The 19,578-nt window shown below is 47.0% G+C and overlaps 1 protein-coding gene across 4 annotated transcripts in view; it reads left to right on the top strand.

Moving 5' to 3' along the window:
* ENAH (ENAH actin regulator) overlaps positions 1–19,578 on the top strand; it is a 152,896-nt gene that overhangs the window by 16,926 nt on the left and 116,392 nt on the right. For all 4 annotated transcript variants that reach the window (XM_081186390.1, XM_081186392.1, XM_081186393.1 and 1 more), the window contains exon 2: positions 2,697–2,773. In XM_081186390.1, coding sequence (XP_081042516.1) covers positions 2,697–2,773 — 77 coding nt within the window. The remainder of the gene's footprint in view (positions 1–2,696; positions 2,774–19,578) is intronic.

Genomic DNA, 19,578 nt, shown 5'->3' on the forward strand with positions numbered 1-19,578 from the left:
TGTGTAGTTTCGCCCCCTCAGTGGTGCCATCACAATGAAACCTTGGCCAGTTTCAAGCAGCATCCTTTGTAATGTGTAGTTATAATGTGATTATAATTGTTGCTATAATGCCTCTAAGCCTGAGCAGCTGCTGTTTACACTTGTTATTGCTCAGACATATATTATGTATCTTACCTTTGGCTCTTTTTTTCTGCCTGCTCACCCTTCTGCCAGGCAATTAGATGCAATTACACATTATGAGAGAAATACATTTGTCTCACAGTGCTAACATGGGCGCTGGAGGCGACATTTGCAGGGAGAACTGGTGAGGGAGCAGGGGGTGCTCAACCCTTCCCCTGCCGGCTGATTCTTCCCTGCAAACTACGGTTTCATGAATCCATATCCAAACAGATTCTTGGATCGGAAGAAGCCCCTTATATGTTAAGAGAGAGAGAGAATGCATCACCAAAAAGGAAGATCAAAGAGGACTCAGATTTGCATAAAATTGGCATTTTAGAACTAATTATTATACTAATACAATACATCTCATCCTAGTTAAGGAGACAAGCCAGGTGTGTATCCGCTCAGTCAGGTGCTAACTGTTGATGGGCAACTGATTTACGGTATTTATTTTAAGCATTTTTTTCCTGATGAGAAAGGCTTCCAGAGAGGTTTTACAAATGTCATTGCTAAGGCACTGATAACTTGTAAGACCGCAGCTTTCCATTTTTTTCATTCTTTACTTTGAAACTGGACAGCCCTTCAGACAGAGGTTGCTTTCAAACAGAGGAGTGCACTCTGAAAAATAGGACATGCGGCTACCCAACCAGAAGCAAGACTGGGTGGGGAAGAGGACTTTGTAGTTGAGGCACAATGGTTATTAGAATCGCTAAGGAGGCCACCTTCCTACACTGATTTTCCCCTCCTTATGCGTGTTTCTGAGAATTCCTGTTTGCTGAGGTAATATATAGTTATTGTTAGGGCTTTTTCAGGTGGAACTTGCTGGAACTAGGTTCCAACACTTGTCAGGTGGGCGCCATTGTCGTTCTAAGAGAACGAAGGAGGTGTTCATGGCACTGGTTATTGTGATCCTGACATTAAAAGTGCAAGTTATACCACCAATATTTTACATTGCAGAATAGCAGGGGTAGAGTTCCGATGACCATCCAACTGTTGTGGGGTTCCAAATCCCATCAGCCCTAGCCAGCGTGGCCAGTGGTCAGGCATGATGGGAATTGTAGTCCAGCAACATCTGATGTATGTGTGTCACAGGTTCACACCCCGGCTGAGCAGTGTAGTACGGCCCTGGCCCAGCTCCATATTTGAGGGGGCACTAGATAGAGTGCCCTAGGGTGAGACCCCTCTTATGTTTGTAGGCCATCTCTGGTGGATGACAGCCTGCAGGCAACAGCAAGGAGTGTTTTGAAGTGAGGAGTATCTGGTCGAAATGGCAAGTTCTTTCAGCTTCAGGAGAAACATAGCTCGTTTTTAATAGGCTGGGTTTTATTTTGTTTTGTTTTAACCATGTGCAAGTGTTTCCTGATCTTCTAAAAGCTCTGCCATATTTATAGTTTTGTGGGGTTTGGTATTGGGTGTACAATATATGTGCCTGTCCCATCCTCCCTGCTCCACTCCCAAAAGCATGAATTTATGTCGCCTGATATGGCTTAGTTTCAAAATGAGAGATGTTGTCTGAAAGTCACGTTCCTTCTTTCTTAAATGGAAGGCATTCCCTCTGCCTACAGAGCAGTTGATGTTTCTCAGGGAGGAAAGCAGGGCACACTGACATTTTTAAAATCACTCTTTTCTTCATGGATGCTGTAAAAAATCCTGGTTTGGGGGAGGCACCAGCCCTACCACTTAAACAAAGATACTAGCTCCTAATGCCTCACAGTTGTGTTTAATATTTCTGAAATCCCAGCTGTCTTATCTGGGCCTTGGCATTAAAAAAATCTCAGAGACAAAGCACATTGTAAAAAATATTTGCATCAGTGAGAAGGGTTAGCTTCCTCCCCCATCCCTTTCACATCAGCTTTATTAACAACTAGAAAATAAACCCTGCATATAGCTCCACCACTGTCTTAAAGCAAAGCAACACATTTTTCTCCTCTGATTTCCATCTCAGGTTGTGTGATAGTATCACAGTCATTTAGGTCCTCTCACAGGAGAAGAGAAACAGGTGATGGGCGTTCAATCAAAAGCAAGTCTTTAAACCCTTTGGGGTTCATTCTGCTCTTGTACACCTAATAGCTCTCCTATACCATCTATATTATCTTCTGTCAAATCTGCCCAGCTATAGCTTGTGCATCAGCTGCATCTGTTTCTGAACCAGGATAGCCTGGCCTCAGTGACCCACATTTTAGCATCACTTCAGATTGATTACTCTTTGTTTTCCTTGAAGACCGTCTGTAAATTACTGAGATGAAAGGTATCTCCACCTTAGTTAGAACTAGGATATTTCCTATCAAGCATCTATTTCCTAGCTATCTTATTTTTCCCTAAACTCCAAGTCTCCGTGTGATTATATCCAGGGTAAAGTGTGATCCTCCAAAAGGGATTCAGTATTAAGTTAAACTTCTGCAGAACATTTTAACTCTAAATGCCAACACTTAAGAGGTCATACAAAAGTGTTTTCATGTCCCTATTTTCCCATATGCTCCATACCACACATAAGGTATGGTGATCCCTTATGTAAACTTATTCTGGTTATATTTCAGCTACCTTTGCTCTGCAAGAGAAGAAAACAGTGCCTACACATGCCTATAGAAAAGTGTCATTTTGAGGATATTGCCAGGTAAGAAGGTACAGGATTGTAGCTTTAGAACACAAATAATCTGCATTTAAATGTATGTGGTCAGGGGGATGTGGTAGCAATATATGTCCCAGTTAGAAAGAATGGTTGAAATGATCTTTCAGGTATCCTGGTCCCAAGCTGTATAGGGTTTTATATGCCAAAACTAGCATCTTGAACTTAGACTGGTAGCTAATATTAGGCTGTGCAGTGTTTGGCTTTGATTTAGGACGAAGTTTTAGGAATACAGTGTTGTATTCCCACAACTCAGTGAGTGTGGATCTGGGTCCTTGGCAAAAAGATAGTTTGGCAATTACTACTTTATCATCCTTCCCCTGCCCTACAGTTTCATGCAGACGGATCATATCCCTATTTACTCAGAAGTAAGTCTCACTGTGTTCAGTTGCGTCTACACCCTTGTAAGTATGTACAAGATGCATACCCTTGCAAGACTTTGCCTGAGTACAGCTGCACAGTTCAAGTCTCTTGCACTAGGGCAATCTGGAAATACTGAAACTGTGCCAATACAGGAGCATCTATGCATAATCTTACTTATTTTGAGCTCTCTTTGGCAAGAGATAGAATTACTCTCTTAAAAAACCTATAATTGCATAAACAGAACAGCTCCTGCTGAAAGCCAGTGAATGTTTAACATTAGTGAGGTTTTGTGCCTTTAAAAAAATCTCTTTCTGAACTTGTTATTGCAGAGAAATTAAATATTCAAAGCCTTGGGTGGGAAGCGTGTGTGAAGAGAAGCCTTCACGAAACTCATGCATTATGTATATGGGAGGGGATTCCCTCTTTCTGAATATGTATTTCAGATTCTGGCAATCGGCTAAGTAAAATCACTTCTTTCCATGGTAGTGAGTATTTTTAACTTCTCTTGGAGAGAGAAAAAGCAACTCCCTCAAGATGCTAGTGGAGGGAAAGTACTAGCTTTTACAGAAATTAGGCTAGTCTTCTGTCATCCTGAATATTTCCAGAAACCTGTGAGTTTAGAAAAAAAGATTTCCTAGGGTCACTCTTCAATACTGGGGTGAAGGGTAAGCATTTAGGAAGTGTGAAAAACTACCCTGCAGGTAGCTAGGTTTCCAGTACAGTGTCATCTAGTTATTTTCCCTTCCGAAACTTTAGCGGTTTTAGGAAATGGTGTGATCTGTGGTCCTTCAGGAATGCAGAAGGGAGTTTAAAAAGTCTCTCCTGAAGGATTCTCCCCAACAACTCAAAGAAGGTGTCTACATTCAGTCCTGAATTGACAACATGACCCCATTTTAAGGTTTTGGAATGTACAGTAATATGTCACTGAGAGACTAGTTACATTCCCATGAATCGCCTTCTTCAGATGAAATGCCAAATTAGAACACCTTGCTGTTTCTCTGTTTCCTTAAATTTACATTCATTTGCATACGCCCGCCTCTCATGAGATCGCATATGGACAGTATCTTATGCTTCTTCCATTTCTTTGTAGTTAAAGATGGCAAAAGGCTTGTCGTAGATGCCTTACTGTAGCTGCCTTTTCTTCTTGGCTGGAGTTTTCTGCTGGGAAATCTGAAACAATAATTTGCAGGCTTGTGAACCAGGTCTCCAGCTAGCTCCTGAGCTAAAGGTTGTTCAAAACAGGACTTCTGCTTCCTTATATGATAACCAGTTGATACTGATGTCTTAGGTCCCTTCTATAACATACGGTACATTTAACACACTGTTTTGCTGCTACCCACCCCCAGGAATCCCAGGAACTGTAAAGTACTGGGAATTGTAGCTCTGTGAGGGATCTCCTAACAACTACATACTATGATTCCCAGAATTCTTTGGGGCAGGCCATGATTGTTAAAGTGGTACAAGAGTGCTTTAAACATACAATGTGGATGTGACCTTTGTGCTCCCCAGCTCCCCCAGCTGATAATAGATTTTAAGCATCTTAAGTGAGGAGCATCCTCTTAATATCCCTGAACTTTTAACATTTGTTAACCAAGGCTGGATCTAGACACCTCAAACAAGCGTTTCAGTTAAACGTGCTGTAAATTTAAACAGGGAAAACAGGTAGAGAAAAACGGGAGTCCACATCGCCATCTGGTGGCATAATGTTATACTGCATATACAACACATATAAATCACTTTTTCTTTACCAATCTAGCTGAGTCCCAAGCTGTCCTCCATTTTCCCGCATAATGATTGTAAAACAGCAACAAGAACATAAGAATGCTGGCATATCCCGCCCGTTGGTCTGAACCTTTTGCTTTTACTTATTTAAAGCAAGGATTACAGAGAGACAGCTAACCAGCATCGCATTTGCCAACAAACATGAACACACAGTTTCTGTGAACTAAACTCCCTGCGGAAGTGTGATGGATCATGAGGTTTCCATTTTTTGGAAGACTGCTGCTTCTCATTATCAAATCTCTGTGATCTCCAGTTTTCTGGAAATCTCTCTAGGGTAGTGTATAATGTTCTTCCTCCATTTCTATTGAGACAAGCGGCTGTTTTACAGGAGGACAAGCTCCTCCTGGAAGAGGAACATTAATTTGCTTTGCTGGGGATGACTGCCGGTGAAAGACTGACATCACCCTCCCCCTTTAACTAGAAAACAAATCCCAAAAATGCAATAATCTGCATAACATTCCTATGTTGTTTTCTTCCAAGAAACTGCGGCAGCTCCTCATATGCAGTGCACATGTAACACCAAACCAAAGCAGAGAGTCCAGAGCTTGAATCAATATTCCATTTTTTGTTGCTGGAACACAAGCAATAACCAAACTGGTCCCCTAGGGAACCACGTAGCTCTGAAACCTGCTGCCACAAGTGGTGGTGATAGCTACTAGCTTAGATGGTTTTAAGAGCGGAATAGCCAACTTAACTGAGAATAGCTCTATCCATGGCTGTTACCCATGATTATTAAATTGATACTATAGATGGGTATTGTCAGAGCTGCTTCCAGATCCTAGCTCACAGAGGATCACGCTAGCCAGCGGTCATTAAGTAAAAGTCTTTATTGAATTACAGTTTCCATTCTCACGCTGCTGTCTGCAACTCTACGTCTACTAGCTAGATCGGCGAGGCTCCGTCTGAGTCTCCGCCCCGTGCGCACCAACTTAATATCCTAGCCTTGCTCCACCTTTTCCTCCTGACTGTCCTCCTCTGGGTCCCTCTACCCCCCGGGGCTTCTTCCTTCCGGGATTCTTCTGACGCTGACCCGGACCCTTCTGCCTCCTTGCGCCGGGCTTTAGGACCTGGTTCCCTTTCGGGGCTGCTCACTGCGCCGCCTTCCTCTGCATTTGAACTTGGCGCGCGCGCCCAACCTTCCACTTTCCTCTTAACCGTTTCTTCGCTCCCCGATGGAGGTGTGGCCACTCCTGACTCCTGCCCTCCCTCCTGTGGTGAGCTGCCAGCGCTTCCCCCCTGGCTCCTTTCCTCTTCCCTGCTTCCTGGCGGTGACGCTGGTCCCGATTTCCAGCTGCTCCCCCCTGAGTCTCCTCTGGCTCTATCTTCCTGGGGTGCCTCCCTAGACTCCCCCCTTGCCCTGGCCACTGGTGCTCCTTTCTGTGAATCCTCTGATTCACTGGAAAGACTGGGAGATCTCGGGTCGTCGTCATCACTCATCCTTTCCTCTGTCTCCTCCCCTTCGCTCTCTGTTTCCTCCCTTGCCCGTGCCTCTGCACCTAAACCCCTGACATCCATCCCCCCCTCGAAGCCCCCCAGTCCCCCCTCCCCTCCTTCCGGTGCTGGAGCTGGGGGCTGCTGTTGCAAAGGGACGAACGTCGGATATCGGTCGCTTCCCGTGGCAGGCCGCCATCGGAACTCTTCCGGGTCTTCCTCTCTGCTCTCGTTGACGACAGTCACCTCCTCTTCCATCTCTGTGCCGCCGTGCTCGAACCCAGGGTCGTCCCCGAAAATGTCCATGTCCGTCTCTCCCGCACTTCCTCCAGGCGGCGTTGCTCGGCCGGAACAGTCCAGCCACTTCCTGCGGAACTGCTCCTCCGGCCTATCGTCCCACCAATACGAGGGTTCTGAGACAGATCCCGAGGGTGACCCCTCCGGGGAACGGACGTCTCGTGTTGGTTCCTCGTCCGAGTCGAACCCCCTGAACGTGCTGTCCGAAAGCGTGGGCGTGAAAAGCCAGTCGTCGAAAAAGTCTGCTGGCATAGGTCTATGTGGGAAGAGGGCATGAAACTCGTCTTTGAGCAGAGGTTCGTCCAAAGCGTAGCCCGGCACCCAGCTGTTCGCACTGGCCGGGGTGCCCTCCCTGGCGAGAAAGTATTCTACTCCCTCTTCCCCCCATCTGGAGTCCAAAATCTCCGTGACTTCGTTGATGCGCTCCTCCTGTGCCACTCCCGCGTGCCCCGTTCCTTCTCTGAGCGGACTCGGCGCCGTTCCGGGTTCCTGGAACCTGTGCGGTGCCTTGTAGGGAGTGAGCACCGATCTGTGGAACACCGGATGCATTCTGGAACCCTCCGGAAGCGCCAGCCTGAAAGCCACCGGGTTGACCTGCTCTTCGACTTGGTATGGCCCCAGTTGTTTATGCCCTAGTTTCTTCTTGGCCAACGACCTGGCCGGCACTGCGTGGGCTGCTAACCAGACCCAGTCTCCCACGTGGAGCTCTTCGCCAACCCTTCTGTGTTTGTCCGCTTGTACCTTGTATGCGTGTTTAGCCAGCTCCAGGTGGCGCCGCAGCTGATCGTGGACTTCCTGCAGTTCCGACGCGAACGCATCTGCTGACTGCGGCTCCCCTTCTCCCCTGCATTCCAGTCCCGGGAAGGTTCTAGGGTGCCGCCCGTTGTTGGCGAAGAACGGCGTGACGCCCGTGGATACGTGCTTCGTGTTGTTGTAGGCAAACTCTGCAAGCGGCAGGTAATCCACCCACGTCGCAGGCTGTTGGTTTGCATAACATCTCAGGTACTGCTGCATGATGGCATTGGCTCGCTCCGCTTGCCCGTTGGTCTGCGGGTGTCTCGCCGACGCCAGATTGATCTTGACGTTTAGGAAGCCCATCAGCTTCTGCCAGAAGTTCGAGATGAACTGCCGCCCGCGGTCGGACAGAATAGACCGTGGCAGACCGTGAACCTTGAACACGTGGTCTATGAACAGTTTGGCGGTTTGCTCTGCCGTGGCCACCTTAGCACACGGAATGAAATGCGCCATCTTGGAGAACAGGTCCACAACCACCAACACTGCCGTCTTGCCCCTTGAGCTGGGCAGATCCGTGACAAAGTCCAGAGCCACCCTTTCCCAAGGTTCGACCGGAGTTTGCAGCGGCTCCAACAGTCCAGCCGGCGGTTTGTGCACCGGCTTAGCCCTCTGGCAGGTGTCACACCTCGCCACGTAGTCTGCGACCTCCCCTCTCATTCCAGGCCACCAGAAATCCCTGGCTACTAATTCCACCGTCTTCTCCTTGCCAAAGTGCCCGGCCGTGGGTGCGTCGTGCAGCTGCTGTAGCACCTTGGCTCGAAGTTCGTCACCCGGCACGTAGATGGCCCCTTTACGGATGAGCAATCCATCTCGTAGCTGGAAACCGTCGGCCGCTGCCTTGCCCCTTTGCACCTCTGCCATCTTTGCTCGTGCGAAGGAGTCCCCCTGCAACGCTCGCCGCACCGCCTCTAGGTCCACGGTCGCCGCGGCGCACGCCCACACTGTCGGTGCAAAGATGTGCATGGCGGCCGCTGGTGTTGCGTCCTCCAGATACTGTGGCTTGCGGGAGAGAGCGTCTGCCATGATGTTGGTGTCCCCCGGGACATACTCTATGCGGAAGTCGAAGTCCGCAAAGAACTCAGCCCAACGTATCTGCCTCTGGTTCAGGAACTGTGCCGTGCGCCAGTGTTCCAGATTCTTGTGGTCCGTGCAAACCTGCACCGTGTGCTTGGCGCCGATCAGAAAGTGCCTCCACGCCTTGAACGCTGCATGAATGGCCAGCAACTCCCTGTCCCATATGGTGTAGTTCTGCTCGGACTTGCTGAGCTTCCTGGAGTAAAACGCTCCCGGCCGCCACACGCCCTGCGGGTCCTTCTGCAGCAGGACCGCCCCCACTGCTCTGTCCGAAGCGTCTGTCTCCACCCTCATCGGCATGCTGGGGTTGACATGAAGCAACTGCTCTTCCGACGCGAAGAGACGCTTGAGGGCCTGAAAGGACTGCTCCGCCTGCTCTGTCCAGATGAACTTCTTCTTCTTGGAGCTAAGGGTGTCAGTGATGGCCGCCGTCTGCATCGCGAAGCCCTTGATAAACTTGCGATAGAAGTTCGCAAAGCCGACAAACCGTTGGACCTCCTTCCGGTTGCGTGGGCTCTTCCAATCCAACACTGCTCGAACCTTGGCGCTGTCCATGGCGAGCCCCTTGTCAGACAGCTTGTAGCCCAGAAAATCCACCTCCGGCACGTCAAATTGGCACTTCTCCAGCTTGGCGTAGAGCCTGTGTTGCTTTAGCCTGCCCAGCACTTCCTTGACGTGCTTGTCATGTTCTTGCTGCGACTCCGAAAAGATCAGGATGTCATCCAAGAAACAGACGCACGTCTTGTAGAGAAGTCCCGCCAACACGTGATGCATAAATGCTTGAAAAACGTGAGCGCCATTTTGCAGTCCAAAAGGCATAACTCTGTATTCGTAGGTACCCAGTGGCGTGAACATGGCTGTCTTCCACTCATCACCCTCCCGCATGCGAATGAGGTTGTACGCCCCCCGCAGGTCCAACTTGGTGAACACCTTTCCCTTCCGTACCTTCGCCAGGAGGTCGTCGATGCGGGGCATGGGGAAGTCCGACGGCTTGGTCACACTGTTCAAAATCCTGTAATCCACTACGAGTCTTTTTTGGGGCGTGTCTCGCTTCTTAACAAAGAATACAGGACTGCCCCCCGCTGCCTTAGACTCCCGGATGAAACCGCGCTCCAAATTATGATCGATGAAGTCTTTGAGTTCCTGCAGTTCGTCCTCAGACATGGAATACAGCTTCCCTTTAGGCAGCGCCGCCCCCGGCAGCAGGTCAATTTTGCAGTCATATGGTCTGTGAGGGGGTAGCCTGTCCGCCTCCTTCTCGCAGAAAACTTCCAGAAATTCTGCGTACTTGTGGGGAATCGCTTGCAGCGTGCCTAGCAGCAGCTGTGACTCCTCTTCCTCTCCTTCCTGCCTGGGTACGATGCAGTGTTCAGCACAAAAGGAAGAGCCGAAGACCAGCTGCCTCTGGAACCAAGCCATCGTTGGGCTGTGCTTGTCCAGCCAACTCATGCCCAATACAATGGGCGTGTCAGACAGTTGAGTGACGTTGAAGCTGATGACTTCCCTGTGATTCCCAAGTCGCATCACCATTGGTGGCGTCTGCTTCACCACTTGCCCCCCTAGCAGCTCCCTGCCATCCACCGTGACAACCTGCAGGGGCAGTGTGGCCGGCAGCAACTGCACAGCGTGCCTGTCGACAAATTCCTGCCCTATAAAGTCCGCGTTGCTGCCGGAGTCGATGGTGATTGGCACGTCCATGGTGATTCCATTGGGCAGCTGGAGAGATGCTGTGAGCCTCACTACTGGTTTGGGCGGGAGGGGGTTCACTGGCTGTAAAATCTCTGGGGACTGCGTCACTAACACGTCTGGCTGGGCCCCAGTGCCTCTTCCTCCAGCCAGACATCGTCGTTTCCCTGCTGTGGTCCTCCCTGCTGCGTTGCTGCAGTCACCATTGCTGAGGCTGCAGTAAGCTTGTGGGGCCTCTGGGGACACTCTTTCGCCATATGCCCTGGCTGCTCACAGACGTAACACTTCCTGGTCCCTCTAGGAGGCTTCGCCTTCACTGCTGCCGGTGCTAGGGCTCTGGTTGCTGACTGAGCCCTTGCACCTCCAACCTCCATAGGTTCGGCTCCTCCTCCTGGCGGAGGCATGGATTGCGCCCGCGCTGCTTCTCTGGGAAAGAAGGAGGGGCCCCCGGCTGGTTCGCGCCCTCCACGTCCTTCGTCCTTGCTCCACGGACGTCCTTCCAGCCTCACCCCCACAGCCAGTGCCCTCTGAACGACCTCCTGGGTGGTTCGGGGTCTCTCCCCCCTCGCTATCTCATCTTTAATCGAGTTGTGCAGTCCCTCCCAAAAGAGGTCTCTTACAGGAGCCGAATCTCTGTCCCATTCCAGGGCGCTGACCAAGGCGAAAAAGCGGGCATGATACTGTCTGACGCTGGCCCTCCCTTGTCTCAGCCCATGCACCTCCTTCCGTGCAAGATCAATGTCAATACTTGATAAGAAACACCCATCCATCGCTTTAATAAAGGCATCCGCATTCTGGAGCGCCGGATCGTTATCTCTCCATAAATTGCGCAACCATGCTTTCGCCTCCCCATGCAGATGGGACATGATGAACCCCACTCTCTCCTGTTCATCTCTAAAGTCTTTATGCAACAGTTGCAGTGCGCACAGTACGTCGGCTCTAAAGTTGGGATACTGTTGCAGGTTCCCATCGAAGTGAGAGAGCAGCCCGCCTGTCCGTCTCGCCAACCCAATTCCCTCCTGCCGGGGTGGTTGCTTTGCCAGTACGTCTAACCTGACCTGGAGATCCCTGCAGGCGGCAGCTGCCTCGTCCTCTCTCTTCCTGGATGCAAGAACCTCGGCGTTCAGTTGTGCCACTGCTTTTCTGAGGTCCTCTATCTGCTGCTCAGCCGTCATGTCTCCTGCCGTTCGTGAGCTCGCTAGTGGGCGCCTGTTTCTCTCCCCTCCTCGAGGCTGCAGATGCCCACAATGAGAGACGGAGCCTACTGTCAGAGCTGCTTCCAGATCCTAGCTCACAGAGGATCACGCTAGCCAGCGGTCATTAAGTAAAAGTCTTTATTGAATTACAGTTTCCATTCTCACGCTGCTGTCTGCAACTCTACGTCTACTAGCTAGATCGGCGAGGCTCCGTCTGAGTCTCCGCCCCGTGCGCACCAACTTAATATCCTAGCCTTGCTCCACCTTTTCCTCCTGACTGTCCTCCTCTGGGTCCCTCTACCCCCCGGGGCTTCTTCCTTCCGGGATTCTTCTGACGCTGACCCGGACCCTTCTGCCTCCTTGCGCCGGGCTTTAGGACCTGGTTCCCTTTCGGGGCTGCTCACTGCGCCGCCTTCCTCTGCATTTGAACTTGGCGCGCGCGCCCAACCTTCCACTTTCCTCTTAACCGTTTCTTCGCTCCCCGATGGAGGTGTGGCCACTCCTGACTCCTGCCCTCCCTCCTGTGGTGAGCTGCCAGCGCTTCCCCCCTGGCTCCTTTCCTCTTCCCTGCTTCCTGGCGGTGACGCTGGTCCCGATTTCCAGCTGCTCCCCCCTGAGTCTCCTCTGGCTCTATCTTCCTGGGGTGCCTCCCTAGACTCCCCCCTTGCCCTGGCCACTGGTGCTCCTTTCTGTGAATCCTCTGATTCACTGGAAAGACTGGGAGATCTCGGGTCGTCGTCATCACTCATCCTTTCCTCTGTCTCCTCCCCTTCGCTCTCTGTTTCCTCCCTTGCCCGTGCCTCTGCACCTAAACCCCTGACAGGTATGATAGCATGCAATGGAATACAAGCTGCTGGGAAGCAGCAGTGAGAGAGCACTATTGCTTGTAGGCTTACCAGACTTCTGTTTATATCCTGATTGGCCACTCTGGGAGGCAGGAACCTGGGCTAGAGGCACCTTTGGTCTCAGCTAGCAGGGTTTTTCCTATGGTTTAGTCGCTAAAAGTCTCCCTTTCAAAATCTTTAAAATATTGGTAGCCTTAGACTAGGTCACAAGGTCAGCCCATACAAAGCTGTACCACAATTTGAGAACCAGACATCCCTTGGAAAGTAGTGAATGGGCAGAATAAACTTGAGATATCTGTAAGAAGCATTTTCATCTGCATTATTTATTTATTTATTTATTTATTCATTCATTCATTCATTCATTCATTCATTCATTCATATATACCCTGCCCATCTGGCTGGGTTTCCCCAGCCACTGTGGGCAGCATTGACAAAACATGGGAATCCATCAGTGATGTGCAGTCAGTGGACTAGAAGGACTAGGCTAGTCCCCTAAATGTTCCCCTGGTGCCTCTTTCCCAAAGCCCAGGAAGCTTCTGTCCGGCTTAGGGAGGGAGGCGTGATGCTCATGCGCATGACGTCAAACACACACACACACACGCATCGCCCTCACAAGTTGGCACTCCTGACTCTAACAGTTCCTCAATGAAAAATTTCAACACACACCTCTGGAATCCATAGGAATTAGTTTAGCACAGTGATTGTCTAAAAATTGTACCAGGTTGGTTCATTAGTCGCTGTGGCTACTGTGGTGCAGGGTATAAGTCACAGCCACACTATGCATTTAACACATTCTTATATCACTTTAACAGTTATGACTTGCCCTGAAGAACCCTGGGATCTGTAGTTTTAAAGGGTGCTCTTTGAGGAACAAACTACAGTTCTCTGGATTCTTTGGGGGAAGCCATGTGCTGTTGTTGTTGCTTAGTCATTTAGTCATGTCCGATTCTTCATGGCCCCATGGACCAGAGCACGCCATGTGCTATAAATGTGCTATAAATGTGTTTAAAATGTGTGGTGTTTGAAAACTGTAGTTTGTTATGGGTGCTGGGAACTGAAGTTCTGTGTGGGGTCTCAATAATAATAATAATAATAATAATTAATAATTTATTATTTGTACCCCGCCCATCTGGCTGGGTTTCCCCAGCCACTCTGGGCGGCTTCCACAAAGACCAAAAATACACTAATATGTCATACATTAAAAACTTCCCTGAACAGGGCTGCCTTAAGATGTCTTCTGAATGTCAGATAGTTGTTTATCTCTTTGACATCTGACGGGAGGGTGTTCCACAGGGCAGGCGCCACTACCGAGAAGGCCCTCTGCCTGGTTCCCTGTAACAACTCTTAAGCTACAGTTCCCAGTATTCCAGAAAGCCATGGCTGTTAAAATGGTATGAGTGCTTTAAATGTGTAATGTGGATGTCAACATAGTTTCCCATAGTTTCCCATGCAGAACTGAGAATTTCCCATGCATAGTTTCCCATGCAGAACTGGAGAACTGGATTCTGAGAGCACAATAAGGTGTCTCTGCTGATGAGAATACTTTGACCTCCTAAAAGTCCATGATGAGATGTGGTTAGCAAATAGTGGCATACATCTGTTTAAGTGGAAACTGGAGGAACCATTTTGGAGTGAGATGAGTTTGGGGGACCTGTTCTGCCCAGGAACAGCCACATCCTAATTCTTAAGCATAACAAAGACCATGGAATGCCTTTCCCCCAGGAGTAGGTTTAATTCAATACCCCATAAAGCTTGTTATGTATTCTATTCACTCCTCAGAGAAGTATCATGAGGGTTAATTATTTTCCTGCTCTGACTCACAGTGATTCTTGTGCCAGAGGATTCTGGCAGGGAGTGTAATCCTAGTGATACCCCCAGTAAGGAAGCCATTGTTAGCAATGCTCACGAAGAAGCGCTAATGGACCCTGCTGCAGAAGCTAAGAGCTTTGGCTCAAAGATTAAAGGAGAGGCAGGGGCCTAGGAACCTTAAGACCATTGCACTGCCCTTAATAAATTCTCACCACAAATAGCTTTTTAGTAGCAAACAGCAGACAATGCATTTTCTCTCATGGGGCCGAGCTGCTTTGGTAAAAGGGAAAGCATACATTATTGAAGCTAGTGCTGGAAGCTGTTTGCTGCATCAAGAGCACTATAGAGACAGAATCTTAGGTCAAATCTAAAAATGGTATGTGCGTTTTGAGTGCCAGACACTGGGAACAGAAAAACTGACTCTTTCTACCATGACCGGTGAGCTTCTCTGATCAACGTTGGCTAGCCTGTAATGTTAGTAAGCTGCCTTGTCCCGGACGATTGGTTTATCCAGCTTACACTTGGGTTGGGGAATCTGTGGTCCTCCAGATGTTGTTGGACTACAACTGTTGGTCATGATAGCAGGGGCTGATTGGAGGTGGAAGTCCACCAACTTCTAGAGGGCAACAAGTGTCCCATCCCTGATTTGCATGTGCAAACGGTGGTCCTTCAGGTTCTCAGGCAGGAGTCTTCCTAGCCCTCCCTAGAATTGCCAGGAATTGAACATGGAACCTTTTACATGCAAAACATGTGCTCTCCTACTGAGCTATGGCAAATCCTAGATTAGCTATGTTTTTGTTCTGATTCTGCAAACCACTCCTGGTGTTCATATATTCCCATCCTGGTGAAACCAGTGCAGTCTGTTTCTAGGTATATCAAGAGTAGTTTTATTTTTCATGCTAATGAGACTGTTAGTACAAGGACACATCCTGCCCAATGTGCAATAATATTTTGTTAGTTTCAGCTATCATGTCTTCATAGTTGTTCAGCCTTTTCTTTGGTCTGAAGCTCTATTTGTTTGTGGTTCTCTTTGTTCCAGGTACATAATTGTTGATGATCCTTTTGGTCCCTTCCAACTCTACAATTCTGTGATTATGTAGTCTTTTTTTTTTTTAAGGATCAGGTAGTAGGGAAAGGAAAATACCTCTGCCAGAGACCCAGGAGAGCTATTGCCAGTCATACTAGGCTAGATGAACAAATCTGGTGTAGGGCAGCCTCCTATGGTCTTAAAATTTTAATAGTACAGTGGTACCTCGGGTTACATACGCTTTAGGTTACAGACTCTGCTAACCCAGAAATAGTACCTCGGGTTAAGAACTTTGCTTCAGGATGAGAACAGAAATTGTGCTCTGGCGGCGTGGCGGCAGCAGGAGGCCCCATTAGCTAAAGTGGTGCTTCAGGTTAAGAACAGTTTCAGGTTAAGAACGGACCTCTGGAACGAATTAAGTACTTAACCTGAGGTACCACTGTAGTAGGAACCACGGTAACATATTTCTTAAATCCCAGAACTGAAAATCCCTGTATGAGCCTTTAAAAGGATTTTAGAGAGCATTTCTTTCTGCATTACCAGAATGTGGTGCATCCTTTGTTTTTCCCAATCCCACCACAATGAGACTTTTGTCAGTTTTGCAAACAGATAACGTGTTCTTCTTGGCTCCATTTCCTACCATTTGTGGCTAAGCTCCTATGGTTAGAAGTGTCTAGCAGCTGCAAAATACATCTAAAAACTGTATCACTATTTGTCAACAGCAGCTACCATTGGATACAGTACAGCTCTACAGTACTAGATAAGAAGGCTCTGTGCGTGTGTGCGTGCTCGTGGGTGCATGCATGCATGCATGAGCAAATGAATGTGTTATTTGTATGGTGTAAATAGTAAGAGAGGTTTGAAAGATTTCCATTTTTGTTCTGTGGACAGAGGAACAGAAGACAATATATATGTATGCTACAACAGCCGCCCAAATACTGTTAGCCCAAAGATGAAATGAAGAAAAGATACCAGTGAAAGAAGAATGGAAGATCGAGCTAATGGACTATGCAGAAATGGCAAAATTAATGGCAAAACTCGAGAGACTACGATAAATGAGAAATTTTAAAAGAGTGGTAATCGTTTATTATTTATGTGAAAAAATATTGTAAACAAGTTGATACACTGGCAGGCTTTTAAGTAAACGCTTGCAACTAGTAGAAAATTAGATAAAATTAAGGGAAATAATCATGGACAAAGTTTAAGAATGGATATGTGGAAGAAATTGGTTAATATAAGGAACCAGAAGAGGGTATGGAGGGAAGTCCAGAAATTTAAAGAAACTCAAAAAGAAGGTTTGTGAAAAGGCATTTGTTTTTATTTGTAAAAAGGTAACTGTGAAAAACTAATAAAAATTTATTTACAAAAAGAAATAAAGATCTCAATTTTTGTAATTTTATGCTAAATCATAGCTTCTTTTTCACAAGGTATACAAAATGGTATATCCTCTTTTGTAGCAGTACTCAGGATGGTGCACAAGTTTTAGGGTGGCCTTGTGTGCTACTTTACAGAGGACATTCCTCTATTTGGAGATTGCCAAAGGAAGCCTGCTATTCAAAGGAACCTTCTATTTGAAGAGCTGTCCAGTCTATGCCTGGATTAAATATAAAGCGCCATGAGAAGGGGAAGCAAGGTCCCTGAAGGTAACACTGGGATAGCAGGCTGAGCAGTCACATAGGTAACCTGGTCACAGTCTTCCTCGCTATGGTGCAATGTACAGAATTTCTATTTAAATTGCAGCAATTATTTCTAAATTTACAACCATACATATGAATTAGCATATGCAAATATGTGTCCTGTATTTTGGTGAACGATTATTATTTGAGGATTATGGGTAGGTAGCAACCCTAAATTCTTTATACAGTGGTACCTTGGGTTACAGACGCTTCAGGTTACAGACTCCGCTAACCCAGAAATAGTACCTCAGGTTAAGAACTTTGCTTCAGGATAAGAATAGAAATTGCGCCGCGGCAGCAGCAGCAGGAGGCCCCATTAGCTAAAGTAGTACCTCAGGTTAATAACAGTTTCAGGTTAAGAATGGAACTCCAGAACGAATTAAGTTCTTAACCTGAGGTACCACTGTATAAGATTGGTATATTAATACAGTTTGTTGTTTCGGGGGTGTTTAAGGATGGAAGGATGGAAGTTCTGTAAAAAGTGACCCTAAGTGCCCTGTCTTTAAGTTCAAGTCATTTTGATTTTAGAGTTTTTTGGCGCTGGTGAAAGTTTATGCAAAGCCAAGGCTTGCACATTGTAACATGATGAGTGGGGAAGGAATAAAGGGGCAAGGAGTCAAAGTTAGAAGGGCAGCCTGCAAAAATAACAATTAATGTTATGCTGGCAATCGTAATATTAATCTGGAATTATCAGCTTTCAACCTCCAGGGTGGACCTTAAGCGGAAGTTTTTGAAATTTTTTTTTTTAATGTAACAAACCTATGGAAAGAAGCTTTTAAGCCAGAGCAGCGCACAGAAACACTGTTTACCTTCCCGCCAGAGTGGTACCTATTTATCTACTTGCACTTTGACGTGCTTTCAAACTGCTAGGTTGGCAGGAGTTTTCTATAGGGTGCTTTCTCAAAAGCCTGGAAGTTGACTGCAGCTGCTCAGTGATAAGGGAATGGTACCCTGTACATGCTTAGGGAAGGCATCTTGCAGTATCTTTCTATAGGTAGATAGAAGTTAGGTCTAAGTTACTCAAGTTTCCCTTGCTAAGGAGATACTGACCCACTGTATTTCCCACTGAAGTTCAATTCCTCATTCTTTATTCCCTGCTTTTCACCACTTGCCATACATTCTAAGTATTCTTACAAAAATGTGTCTGTGTGTGTTGTTGTTTCTCTTTGCAAACTGCTGTGCTTTTCAGTCTCTTTCCTTCAAAAAGCCTTCATTCATCCAGCATTGAAATGTATATCCTCCTTTGGGACCCCGGGGGAGGGAGGAGTATCCTATCATTTATGGACACCCAGAGACCACTGAGGACAGAAACTGAAGATCTGCTTCTCCAGATGAAACAACAGGAGGAATTTTTAGACCAGCCAGGATATAATTACCTATACTGGAACAGAGCCAAGATCGCACTAAGCTTAGCAACAGCAAAGTCCTAACGGCGCAAAGGGGATTGAGAGAAGCGAAAAAGAAAAATACAATAACCCAAGTGGGATGTCTGATTTTTACCATCTGGGAAGCAGGTTCTGCTGGTTACTGAATACATACCTTCAAGGACTAAGATGTGAAAGACAAGGGAAATGATCAAAAGCAAGGGGAGGGGTAGAGCAGGGAGCCTTCTGTATGGCGAACCTTCTGCACACTGTCAGTGGTGACAGGCAACCTATGGAACCAATTAAAAATGCTGCACAAAAATCACAGGGATTTTCTTACTGAATCTGCAATGGGAAAAGGTTGGGTAAAACTGTTCAGCTTTGGGTAGGTTTCTATGAACGGGGTTTTACAATCGAAAAACACTCTTTAACTTGGCAGCATTAATTTAATAAAATGTTTAATTTCCATTTGCATTCCAGGGCTAATAGAATGCTAAATGCATAAAAGAAATTAAAAGAAAAATGTCTGGCCCTTAAGAACATTACTAATATTAATAATTTACATAGCCTTTTTCAAGTGTTATTTAGGAAGGGCAGGGTACACACACACACGCATACACAGTGCATATTTCAGACTGATTTTTTTATTTAAAAATTGGAGCACCCAAAGTCGTGGTCTGCCCATTAGTGCTACACATTTTAGCAATTGTTATAAACAATTAAATTGCATTACATAACCAACTTGCATTCCAGAGGCCTTTGCTGAAAGAAGATTGTGTGATTGTCCTATGTGGTTGACCTTGTTATGGTTATATGAGATATAAAAAGTAACCACAACAAATGCACTTAAAATGCACTGCCTTTTGCAACTTAATCTTGAACACATCCAAGCCTGAGTCTTTAAATCTTGCTACAGATTTCTCCCCATGCCATTGAAATCTCTTTGTCCTTTGCTAAAAACCCCAATGGAGCTCCTGTTAAAAAAAACCAATTTATATAATCCTTTTATTATAAATCCTCCACAACAACCTTGTGAGGTAGATTAGTCTGAGTGTCTTTCCCAAGGGAAATTCGCCATTCAGTGTGGCTTTGATCCTGCTTTGTTGACATCCAGACAAAATGCTCTCTGCTCCAGAACAGCTTCCTTTAAAAAGTAAAGTGGCAACCCTGCAGTTAGGCTGCTTAATTCCCATTGACTTCACTGGGATTTAGTGCAGCTCAGCTGTGCCTAAGGCTTCAAGCACTGGCAAAGCCAGCTCATTAAAATGCATTTGGTAGTCTTCAGTGTATCCATGCATTTGTGGGCTTCACATAGAAGACGTGGCTTAGGCAGCGCATTAAAATGCTTGGAGGTGGCCGTGTGATGAATTACGTTGAGCAAAATGTTCCCATTGGGCAATATGAAAAGAAGCACTGAAATAAGAGAAAGCAGTAGAAAAGCAATTAGA

This window comes from Podarcis bocagei (assembly GCF_964188305.1).
Source record: "Podarcis bocagei genome assembly, chromosome: 3".
NCBI classification, from domain to species: Eukaryota; Metazoa; Chordata; class Lepidosauria; order Squamata; family Lacertidae; genus Podarcis; species Podarcis bocagei.